Below are 12,459 nucleotides of genomic sequence, written 5' to 3' on the forward strand. Positions count from 1 at the left end.
TGCCATTTTTTCATATCCACCTGAAAGAGCTAAAATGAAAACACCTAACTTATTTACATCATTGATGGAAGCCAAACAAAAGCACGTCATGTGATTGTCCTCTTTAGGTTTACCAAACATTCCAGATGGGCGATCGGAGCAGGTCTCATTGTTGATGACTCGGCAGCAGGCAACAGCAGTGACCAGGTAACATTCCTTCCACATTCCATGCTGTCTAGCTACACGCAGCTTGATGGGCCTCGACATACACGAGCGTCTAAGGGTGCCACAGGAAGTCAATCTATGGAAGCAGCATTGAACAGTTAGCATCCACGGCCCCGCAAATGATGTGTATTTTTATTTTCGCATTTGAAAAATTGGCTGTTTTTCCACAGAAAACACATCTCGTTAGCGTGATATACTTTTGTAAACCTCCATCCCCAAATGTTCTCAGTTGCCGTTTGACACTCCTGCACAAGTGTCAACTCAGTTTCATTGCATACTGTGTGCCATAACAATAAATATCGATATAAAGATACAATCCAAAGACATTCCAAACGTTATTTTTTTCTGATGTGGTGCGACGTGATCTTTTGTGGTGACTAGCTAGCTAGCTAGCTAGCGCGCCTGCTACTACAGTATTTACATGACAAAATAACTGTTTAAAGTAAAACACCCGAGTCATTTTCACTTCTTTATTAACATGAATTAGGATGATTTTGTGTCACGTATAACGAAAACTTTCTATGGTAAAATGTATGCTCAGCAAAAGCACCCCCCCCCCCGTGTTGCCAGAATGGTAGAATCTTGATCACATGACATTTTCATATGATTCAACTGTGAGGTTGATAGTTGAATCAAACTCCTCCAAATCAAATAGTCGAATAATTGATTATTCTACAGTATTCTACAGTAATTGATATTATCGATATTTGACCGTGGGCACCCCTCCCCCATGTAGTCAGAATGGTACATTCTTGATCACATGACATTTTCATACGATTTGAGGTTGATAATTGAATCAGACTCCTCCTGAATCAAATCGTTGAATAATTGATTATTCTACAGTACCCCTAATTGATACTATCGATATTTGCCCACGGGCACCCACCATGTAGTCAGAATGGTACATTCTTGATCACATGATGCGATTCAACGGGGAGGTTGACAGTTGAATCAGACTCCTCCGAATTGAATCGGTGAAGCCAATTATTCCACAACACCCCGAATCGATACTGTCGATATTTGGCTCGGGCACCCCCCCCAGAATGGTACAATCCTGATCACATGACATTCTCATATAACTCAACAGCAGGTTGGTAGTTGAATCAAACTCAAATAGTTGATTATTCTAAAACACCCCTGAATGATACTATTTATATATTTTTGTCTTTTACAATACTATCGATATTTCCATTGATATCCCCTCCCCCAAATTAAAAATATAGATTTTAAAATAACATAAATTAATAAATGTTAAAAGGAGTCAGTCATTATCAACATGGCCGGCATGTTCACAGAGAAACTGGTGACAGGTACGATTACAGACGGGGACTTGACTGAATTACTCCAGCTTTACCCCCCCCCCCAACCCCCCCTTCACTTTTTCTTCTAACAAAGTCAAATTAAGTTGGATTGAAGTGTTTTTGGGCCACATGACCCCTGTGGGATAATCCCTTGAAAGTGACCAAACATTCTTTGCCACACCAAGTGAAAGCAATCTTATTCGCCTGCACCAGTGACTCCGCAGACACAACACACACACACACACACACACACACACTCTTTAGCCGCCTCCCTTTCAACACATTCAACTAAACCGGTCCTGTAGTTTGACAGCAGTTTTTTTTTTCTTCCGCCAGTGTGTTGGACAGCATGTCTGTATCTGAGGTCCAATCCAAGCATGTTTCTCACGCAAAGACGGCAGCAGGGTGTATAAAAGCCACAAGGTGCCACCCGTCCGTGCAGACACGTTCCAGCAACATGGGTAAGTCCGCTTTTATGTTGATTTTCGAGTAAGATTTATGACTTGAAGTCGCTGCAGTGAAGACCACACCACATTTCTCTTGCATCCATTGTGTCATTTCCGATATAACATCTATTATTCTTCATAATTGGGACTTATTTTACAACCGATATATCTTTTTTACATGACGTCATTGAAGTACTTCAGATTCACTTTACTCCGCACCTTAGGAGCTGTGCTAGTCAGTAGGATGGGAGTACTGGCTTGTGTAGAATGTGTGGCATGTGTGGATGTGTTTGTACAGTAAACTTCACCCCCCTGATGCCTTAAGAGTTGCACCGAACAAATAGTTGAGTTGGCCATTTTAGTCGGTGGCTAGCATCGCTCCACTTAACTGTCATTCGGCGGGGAAAAAAAGTTTGAGGCCGGGTCGGATCACTGTTACATAAAAAGTTATTTCAATGTGTGGAAGATAACGAGTGGACTTTGATTGCTGTGCAGGGTAAAGAGAAGAACCCGTTGGTGTAGCGTGTATCTACGCTTGTATCCTATACAGTCCCTCATCATAGTTACACACAACAGTTACACCGTTTTTACGTAATCACTTGATCGTTCAGCTGCAGATCATGTGTTGCATCCACAAAGGAACGTCTGATGTGGATATGCCTGAGAGAGAGAAAGAGAAAGAAAAAAAGTGTTTGTCTTACACTCTCCAACATCACAATAGCATTAAATTACCCTCGCCTAAAGGCAGAGATTTTAAGAATTAAACATTTTTGACTTGTTTGCAGCAGTATATAACTGTAATTGGGCACTTGAATTAATTATTGTTTGGACTTTTGAGGGGGATTTTTTGCAAAATATGCAAAAAATTAACGTGTTTGCCTCACAGAAATGAGATACAATACGATTTGGAGTTTGTATGCTTCAGTGGTTTCCTGCCTCAGTTCAAACATGTTGTGTGGAGATGCTAATTCCCCATAGAGGACAAAATGCAGTGTGGCGTTTGTTTGCTGCCTGCGGCTGTTTTTTGTTTTTTTTTTTTAATTGGCTCTCAGCAAATTGTAATAATAGAATTTAACAAGAAAAGAAAGGAAAATCTGCAGTAATTTGACAAAAATAAAGTCAAAATATTATAAAATATCAGGAAAAATAATGTCAGTTTAGTGGCATAGAGTTAAAAATATTCATTAATTCATTCATATTCTATCGCTTATCCTCACAAGGGTCACGGGGGTGCTGGAGCCTATCCCAGCTGTCTTGGACTGGTGGCCAGCCAATCACAGCGCACATATAGACAAACAACCATTCACACTCACATTCATACCTATGGACAATTTGGAGTCTTGGGTCTCCTAGCTGTGGGGCTATGGGACCACTCGACCACTGTGCAGCTTGCAGAGAATATTAAGTTGTGTTATTATGAGACACAAAGTCGGAATTTTGAGGAAAATTAGGTTGCAGAAAAAATGATGGTATTTGAAGAACAAAGTCCAATAAAGTATAACACTTACAACACGGGGTCTCAAACGTGTGGCCCATGGGCCGTTTGCCGATTCATAAGTCACATTTTATGGCCCAACATCAAGGATTAGTATACATTTTTTAAGATGGGTTTTCTCCGGTTTCCTCCCACATTCCAATAACATGCTAGGTTAGTTAGCGACTCCAAATTGCCTCTTGCCCTAAGACTGCTGGGATAGGCTCCAGCACCCCCCCCCCCCCCCCCCCCCGCGACCCTCATGAGGAGAAGCGGTAGAAAATGAATGAATGAATGATATTGGACACACAATTACACAAAGATTAAAATTGTCTTAGAAATGTTCTTAGCCTCATCTGACCTCTAACCCTAACCCGAACCCTTTTGAACATCATGTAACTGATTCCGATAAACCTCTGTTTGTGTGCGTTGCAGCTCAGAAGACGGTACTGATTGTGTACGCCCACCAGAGCGTGGGCTCATTCAACTCCGCAGTCCGGGACGCGGCTGTTAAGGAGCTAGCAAAGCAGGGCTACAAGGTCATCGTGTCAGACCTTTACGCCATGAACTTCAAAGCCTCCGCTACGCAGGACGACATCATTGGTGAATACTCTTATGCTTATGCTTTTACTCTTATTCCGGCAACCGTTAGCATTAAATGAGTCAATTGGGCCACCAAATTAAAACCTATTGGACCACTAAATACATTTCTTACGTTCCTTTTCGGTTCCTCCTGTTGCCACCTGGTAATTAGTCACGTTTCTTGAGTCTTGAGGTTCACCTGATTCTTCCATTGGCATTGCTCAGGTGACCTGGAGAATACCAAGCTGTTTCAGTATGGAGAGGAGACCATGCATGCCTGGTTGGATGGGCGCCTCAGTGATGACATCATGGCCGAACAACGCAAAGTAAAAGAGGCGGAACTCATCATCTTCCAGGTCATGGTTCAGTTGTGTAAGCTCCAAGTGTGTGTGTGTGTGTGTGTGTGTGTGTGTGGTTGTGTGTGGCTGGTAATTGTCAAGCAAAACGACTCATCACAAAAAAGAGTCATATGCAACAGTAGCCAAGTACACCATCTTTAAAGTACTTATTTTGATGTGATTCTGCAGTTCCCTTTGTACTGGTTCAGTGTTCCTGCCATCATGAAGGGCTGGATGGATCGAGTGCTGGCTCAAGGATTCGCTTTCTCCTTGGAAAAGATGTACAACCACGGCGTTTTCAAGGTCTGCTTCCTGTTGCCGGTTGTTGTACAAATCCAATGGATAATCTTCAGTTGAGAGTATTTCAGGAAGTAGTTTGTTTACATTTCGCTTGTGTGTAATCAAAATATATTTTTTCCATTTGTGGGAATTTTTTGTTCCAATAATAATTTTTTTTAAAGTCAAAAATTACTCATTTTGAAATATGTGCTAACGAACTATTAAGACAGGCCACAATTTGTATGTGTAGTAATTCTGTACTTCGGTACTATATTTCACACTTTATTTGGCGGTCCTTGAATGCACCATAGTTACGTTAAACATTTGTGGCTTCACTCTATCAATGTATTAATTACGAAATCACGCTGTTTCGGAGGTGAATTGTCAAAAAATATTCATATTTAAGCTAATGTTACTATTTTTTGTCTAAATTAAGGATTTTCCAGGATAAAAATGCCCAAATGAACTAAAATCCGAATATAAGGCATGCAAAAGACGCATTCAAAACTAAGGGTCGGTAATGTCACGGTAATGTTGGGTGAGACGCACAAGCACCAGACTTGATCGCCGAAACCAACAGGCTTTTATTGCAGGTTTGGATGATCTCACGTCAGGCACAATATATCCCTAATAAAAACACGGGCTACTGTTGCGGCCGTAACACACATAAAGATGAAACTCAACTCTTATTTATGTCTTAAATGGCATATTTACTCTTATGATGGCGACTATATTGGGTAATAGGCTTGTAAGGGTGACTATAGGGGTGTTATGTCATGTCTAGAGAGCTCTAATATTGTTCAATACTGTATTTACAAGGTGGCGAACTATGAAAATATACTATTTATAAATCAAAAATCCATTAGCGTATTATTTTTACCCCACTCTGCCACAGCTTACTGAATCTGTCGCGACTCTAAAATAGATATTTATTTTTAATATATTTTAATTTATTTATTAGATTTCTTTTTAATTTATTTATTTACTTAATTTATTAGATTTATTTTTAATTAATTAATTAAATTTATTAATTGAATGTATTTAATTTTATTTATTTTAATTTATGAGCGTGACGAGTCTCAAAGGGTCACTCAATTGAGTGTTCAGGTCCTTCATGTTCAGGTCATCCCAAACAAACGTTAATAATATGTGATATTGTCTTTCCTCTCAGGACAAAAAAGCCATGTTGTCGTTCACCACTGGAGCAACAGAATCAATGTTTCGCCCTGATGGCATCAACGGAGACATTAACGTCACACTGTGGCCTCTGCAGGTAAGTTTTTCACTTTCCTTTTCTTTGAACCGTCAGACGAGTCTGCCTCACTCTTGGGAGACAAAATGGAGTTTAAAAATGAGCCAAAGGACTGCTTTCATGTCCTGTCATGTTTTGGGTTTTTTTCTTAGAAAGTAGTCAAAATATCCTGGTTTTCATTGGGTTATTAAATTAGCTAATATTATGTAACATTTTTTTTGTTTTTATCCAGTCACATGTGACTATCATTATCATTATTTCATTCAACAGATGTTAAAATGATTTTTCCCCATTGAATTTTATTTAAAAAAAAAAACATAACAACATGTTGAGTAACTTCTGAGATGGTTATTTGAATTTGTGTCTTTGGTTATAGATGGTATTTTTATTTTATTGTGTTAATAATTATATTAAAATAATTCATTCATTTTCTACCGCTTTTCCTCACGAGGGTCGCGGGGGGTTGCTGGAGCCTATCCCAGCTGTCTTCGGGGTGAGAGGCGGGGTACACCCTGGACTGGTGGCCAGCCAATCACAGGGCATATTAAAATAATGAATTGTATAATTCATATAAAATACAGCATTATTTAAAAATTTGATTATGAAGTTAATATAATTTAGATTAGATTAATATTCATTAATTCATTCATTCATTTTTCTACCGCTTTTCCTCACAAGGGTCACCCGGGGGTTGTCTTCGGGCGAGAGGCGGGGTACACCCTGGACTGGTCGCCAGCCAATCACAGGGCACATGTTAGATTAATGTAATTAATTAATATAATTTAGATTAATTCATATTAGATCATTTATATCCAGATTTACGTACTCTGTTTAAAAGTTCTGCTTCACTCATTGTTTGTTATTTTTCTTCTCTTCAGAACGGCACTCTGCATTTCTGTGGATTCCAGGTCCTCGCTCCTCAGATCTTCTGGAGTCCAGCTCACCGCTCCCTTGCAGTTAGAACAGCAATGCTAGAAAGCTGGGAAGAGCGACTCAAAGGACTGCTCGCTGAAAAGCCTCTGACCTTTGCACCGTGTGAGTTGTTCGGCCTCAGCTTCCAGGAGGGCTTCTCGCTCCTGCCCCATGTTCAGGAGGAGCAGAAGTCAAACACCTACGGGATCACTACGGGACACCATCTTGGCAAACCGCTCCCGCCTGACAACCAGACCAAAGCGCATTCGACAGACAACTGAACCAATAAGAGATGAGCAAAATCACTTCAGTTGACGTATGACTTGGCTTTTTTTATGTATCTCATTTTAATAAACACAGTACAGTTATTATCACTGGATTGTGATTGGATTGGATTCACTCTGAAGGCAACACAGTAGACTCTTTGATTTTTCATTATGCAGCCCTCGGTGGACACAGATAATTAAAAAAAAAACAAAATAAAAAATAAACCAAAATAATGGTACCGAGTGGTTAGCATGTTGGCCACACAGTCAGAAGATTTGGGTTTGATTCTCCGCTTGGGCATCTCTGTGTGGAGTTTGCAGTTTTCCCGTTTCCTCCCACATTCCAAAAACATGCTAGGCTAATTCTAATTGGCAACTCCAAATTGTCCATAGGTATGAATGTGAGTGTGAATGGTTGTTTGTCGAAATGTGCCCTGTGATTGGCTGGCCACCAGTCAAAGGTGTACCCCGCCTCTCGCACGAAGACAGCTGGGATAGGCTCTATCCCCAATGAAAATGTATGTATGGATATATACTAGTAAAATAGTTTTATTTAAAAGTATTTTTAGTAGTTTATTTGAAATCCATCATTTTTGTTTGCAAATACTCCATCTATTTTTTTATTTGATTGGACAAAAAAAAACATATAAAATTTTTTTTCCCAAAATAACTTTTAGAAATGCTCCTTTTTGGACCTTTTCGGTTTTTGGTATATTTTGGTAATTTTAATTCCATTATTTTCATTAGCAAATCTTTTTGTTTGTTTATATTATATATTTTTTTCAAATATATTTGTTGTCTGAGTAGATAAAAACACACAAATATGTCTCCATAATATGGAGGGAAAGAAAATTATTTTTTCCATAATGATACAAAAAACATGGTGCTTTTGTAAAGAACGTATATCTTTCACTGCTACCAGTAATTGTTTTCTTAATAAGTGTGGGTGATTAATAAAACAAAATACTGTATAGAACGGAAAACTCTTTTGAACGACTCTTTGAATGAAACGGCTCCTCTCGAGCTGGCCTCCTTAAAAGAGCCATAAATGCCATAGTTAATACGAACGCACCGCATACTTTGACCGATCAGGTGTGGCTTTGCCGGAAAAACAGACAAGAAGTCTACCGTCGAGAACCTCAAAAAGCCGGATTACACACCCCGGATCGTTCGCGAACGACCCAGCACTCCCCTATTGGCTGACAGGAAGGGGTGGTGCTTCCATGTTGTTTTGCTGAAGTGTTGTCTTTAGAGAGCCGATTAGCTGTTTTACGCCTGTTTTACAGCTAAAATTGGAACAATACGCTTTCAAGAGCGAGATTTCACTCGCGAAATTGACCTCAAGTGATTCCTCCAATCCACGATAGCAAGCGAAAAAAGAGCCCGGAAACGGCAAACATGAAATGGATGTTCAAAGAGGATCATTCCTTGGGTAAGGATGGAGTGAGGTGTTATTATTATGATGACGATGTTATTGAAATAGCCAAACAGGTTAGATTATTTCAATGAAATCCCTTGGATGCCATTTATATACGTATTAAAAATAAAAATGGCGTTGAGAATGAGAATGGCCTGTCCTGCAGGCTTGTGTGTCTTCGAAGGCTTTATGGTTTTAGCTAGTTTTAGCTCATATGCACTTTAAATAATGGTTGGTATAGAAAGACACGACCACTTTTTCCTTTTTATATTTGATGATGGCTCTGTGAGCTACCCCGGAGGGAAGGATGCGTCGTGTCTTTGTCAACGACAATGAAGCGGCTGGTAGGTTAATGGTGGCCAATGACGTCAAACACGCCAACTGTCAAACCATTCTGAGCGACGGGCTGTTGACAATCACTGTTTGTTTTATCTATTCGGCCAATAAAATGTGCTGCCTCGTCTATGAGCCCCAGCGTTGTTGTCTGGAAGTAAATGTGTTTTGGCAGAGGAAGAGGCCTTCCGGGGGTGGCCTTGCATAACAACTTCTGTCGGATGCCAAGTGCATTGAAATTGTTTGCTATGTTAAATGACTATAGTCGAAAGTCATAACCGATCAATTAGAAACATGTTTTTCATTATTAACACTTCCGCGTTCTAATATATCTGAACAAAACTACCACATCTTCAATTAATGCAATATACAGTTATCATCAATAATTAATTTTATTTTGACAATATCCCGAAGGCCAACAAAAAACTAACCGTGTGCTCAAAATGGCCGCTACAGTACTTGGATCACAATAGTAAACAACTATTGATATTTCTGTGAAAGCAGTGTATGTCCTGTTGTTTAATTGTTTAATTGTGGAGATTGATAATAATAGTATATACGACATTTATCAGCCAAAAAATGTCTTGTTTTTAACAAAGCTCACTCCCCTGTGCAAACACTGATGCTAGCTTGATGTTGACGTATAAAATAAAATAAAAGTGATGGATGGAATTCTCCCTTCAGCCAATGGAATCTAACAAGTTTAACAAGTATTAAACGCAATTAAAGTGCAAAATGTGTATGTACTCACCACTAACGAATGATAACATAAGATGATTCATGGACACATGGGATCGGAGTCACTGCGTAGCTAGTCATGGTGCGTTTAAGGACGGCTGAGAAAGTGTGAAATCTCAATGTTGGTACTTGTGTGCTGTACATTTGACCTGTATTATGACCTATACATAGATTATTACCAACTTATGCTGAATAAGATTAGTTTTTAAGTCAAGAAAAAGAGTAGTGTTCTTAATTATGTATTTTCTTTACTAATATTAGGCTGTAACCGCATTTGTTAATACATTATTGAAAAAATGCAATGGAGTGAAGGCGCAATGTTCTCCACAGCCATGGAAGTGTTCATAAATGCCACATTTTGTTGAATTATTTATAATAATCTGGAGCAACATTCCGGATATAAATGGCATTTAATCCACAATCATGTTTCTTGACGTCCCGCAGAACATCGATGCATAGAATCGGCCAAAATCCGCAACAAGTACCCCGACAGGGTCCCGGTGAGTCCAAATCCATCCCATCTGATTCAAACAAAAATGACCTGCATTTGTTTTAGTCCTGACTCTGTGTGTGTTTGTGTGTGTTAGGTGATTGTTGAGAAAGTCTCTGGATCCCAGATAGTGGACATTGACAAAAGGAAGTACCTGGTCCCCTCCGACATCACAGTGGCTCAGTTCATGTGGATCATCAGGAAACGCATTCAGCTGCCCTCCGAGAAGGCCATCTTCCTGTTTGTGGACAAGACAGTCCCCCAGTCCAGGTCAGAAATAGCATTTATACAGTATTTAACGTAAACATGTTTGTCAAAATAACGGAAAATATTCAAGACTAAGGTGTTTTGAACGTCCATGTGTATCAAGAAAACCATACACAATTTATTTAGCTTTCCTAAAATGAATATGACTTTGAATTATATGATATTAAGTATGCCTGGTATTAACTTGTATTGAATTATTTTAGTAGTTATTTTTGAAAAGTGTTAATATGAGTAGCAAAAAAAAAGTTGTAGTTGTACAAAAAGTGAAATTATCCAACTATTTTGAAATAGATATAATTTTTTTTTAGCATATTTACATTTACAAAATCTCAAAATATCCCTCGTATATATGGCCTTCATTGTTGTAATACCCCATTTTTCCACTTGATGTCGCCAAAGTCTTTGCACTCGTTTTCAGGGTTTAAAACGTGTCTCTTCAGGCAAGGCTTAGTGAAGTAATATTATACAAAACTGGCAGTTAAATCATAAATTTTTCATCTGTTTGTGCTTCTTATCTCCATAAATTAAGCAATTTATTCCTTAGAAACGCACCATAGGGACATTACATGTTAGAGATGGTTGGGAATGGTATGGGAACAGACCCTTAATAATAATATACACGCAAAGCACTGCTGTTCTTATACTAATTTATAACCCGCAAGGCATGCTAGGACAACAGGAAGTGACATGCGTGACGTGCAAGAGAGAGAGGTTCTTAATCCAGCACGTGCTTCCATGTTTCAGCATCACTATGGGACAGCTGTATGAGAAAGAGAAAGACGAAGACGGCTTTTTATACGTGGCGTACAGCGGCGAAAACACCTTCGGCTTTTAGAACGAGGAAGGCCATGATCGTGACCGACCTTACCCGCTGCCATCTAATCATAGCCCTCACTCCAGCCCCCCCCTGCACCGGCCCTGGGAAACCCCAGCGACAACAACACCGCAGAAAGACGGACTAACTGCTCTCCAGGCTGGCTCACGTTGCACCCGTACTTTGAAGATTCATTGTAGATTTAGTTGTGTGTTATCGTTCACTAATTCTCGACACTATATCGATTTTGAAGTATCTTCTCAACTGCTTTTATGTGCGAATGACTTCTTCTTTGAAGACGATATTTATGAGAATTGTAATATTTTAATTTAAGGTAAGGTAGCTGGATGACCTAACCAATAAATATATTCCAATTAAACTCGGGTCCATGTTCCTTGAAAGATCTTCTTCAATGTTTTTGTTTATAGTTTATAGTATAGTTTCATGTGTAGCGACTAAGGCTATACATACAAAAATAACACAGTTAAGTCTATTAAAAGTATTGACAATTTTTATTAAATAAAACATGACATTAAGTGTAAACCACCATTTACCATTTTGGAATTTATGGACAAAATGCAATTAATCACAATCAAATATCGTAATCGATTGACAGCGCTAATGTTTTTTATTTGCTGAACCACTTTAGGCGAGTTTAACAGCTAATATGCTAATAATAAAGACAAAAAGTAATGCAAAAATATGCTTCTTGACTGTATTATTATTTTTTTACAATAATTTTTGAATTAATAACCCTATACTTATCGTTGTAGTTCCATATAAGAGATTTCCTCTACATACTGTGGATAAAAAAATATTTCTATCTGTGATTAAATGCCATTCATTCTGAGTTAACTATGGACAAAATCCAATTAATCACAATCAAATATTGGAATCGATTGCCCTAATATTAATATATGCAATGAATGAATAATAATAATACATGCTTATGCAATATTTTCTTTAATATATCATCTTTCACTCTGCAAAATTACGGAACCGCTGCATTCTGCGTGTGTATGCTAGCGACCCCGCCTGCCCCCCCAAAGAGACAACGCAACTGTAAGACTGTGAAGAGGTCTCACTATGTTTTGTTTTATAGAACGCTTTTATTCTATGAAGCGTCTTGGTGTTGAACCAATGCACAGAGTGAACTTAAATAGACTAGATTAGAATATCCGGACATATTTTGACTAATTCTTTATTGGTGTGAACTTGCGATAGCTATTGTGTTCTGTCATTAATGTGTGAAATCGTCACATGATGTCGTTTTCTCTTCCTCATTTCACTTCCTTGTGTCGGAATTCTCTACTCAGAAATTAGCACTTGCAAATTCTCAGAATGAA

The 12,459-nt window shown here is 38.7% G+C and overlaps 2 protein-coding genes across 2 annotated transcripts; both read left to right on the forward strand.

Annotated features, from left to right (window-relative positions):
* Positions 1 to 111: 111 nt before the first annotated feature.
* LOC131132068 (ribosyldihydronicotinamide dehydrogenase [quinone]) lies at positions 112 to 7,162 on the forward strand. Its single transcript, XM_078793355.1, has 7 exons — positions 112 to 186; positions 1,842 to 1,966; positions 3,861 to 4,028; positions 4,233 to 4,363; positions 4,535 to 4,648; positions 5,796 to 5,897; positions 6,755 to 7,162. Exons 1-7 carry the CDS (start codon positions 155 to 157, stop codon positions 7,067 to 7,069), a joined length of 987 nt encoding a protein of 328 aa, XP_078649481.1. The 5' UTR covers positions 112 to 154; the 3' UTR covers positions 7,070 to 7,162.
* A 1,081-nt stretch (positions 7,163 to 8,243) lies between these two features.
* On the forward strand, positions 8,244 to 11,492 carry LOC131132371 (gamma-aminobutyric acid receptor-associated protein-like 2). The gene is made up of 4 exons (XM_058077961.2): positions 8,244 to 8,486; positions 9,987 to 10,042; positions 10,130 to 10,302; positions 11,044 to 11,492. The coding sequence occupies exons 1-4, from the start codon at positions 8,453 to 8,455 to the stop codon at positions 11,132 to 11,134; spliced, it is 354 nt and encodes a 117-aa protein (XP_057933944.1). The 5' UTR covers positions 8,244 to 8,452; the 3' UTR covers positions 11,135 to 11,492.
* Positions 11,493 to 12,459: the final 967 nt, after the last annotated feature.

Source organism: Doryrhamphus excisus, linkage group LG1 (assembly GCF_037039965.1).
Source record: "Doryrhamphus excisus strain RoL-2023G ecotype Guam linkage group LG1, RoL_Dexc_Guam_v1.1, whole genome shotgun sequence".
Classification (NCBI taxonomy): Eukaryota; Metazoa; Chordata; class Actinopteri; order Syngnathiformes; family Syngnathidae; genus Doryrhamphus; species Doryrhamphus excisus.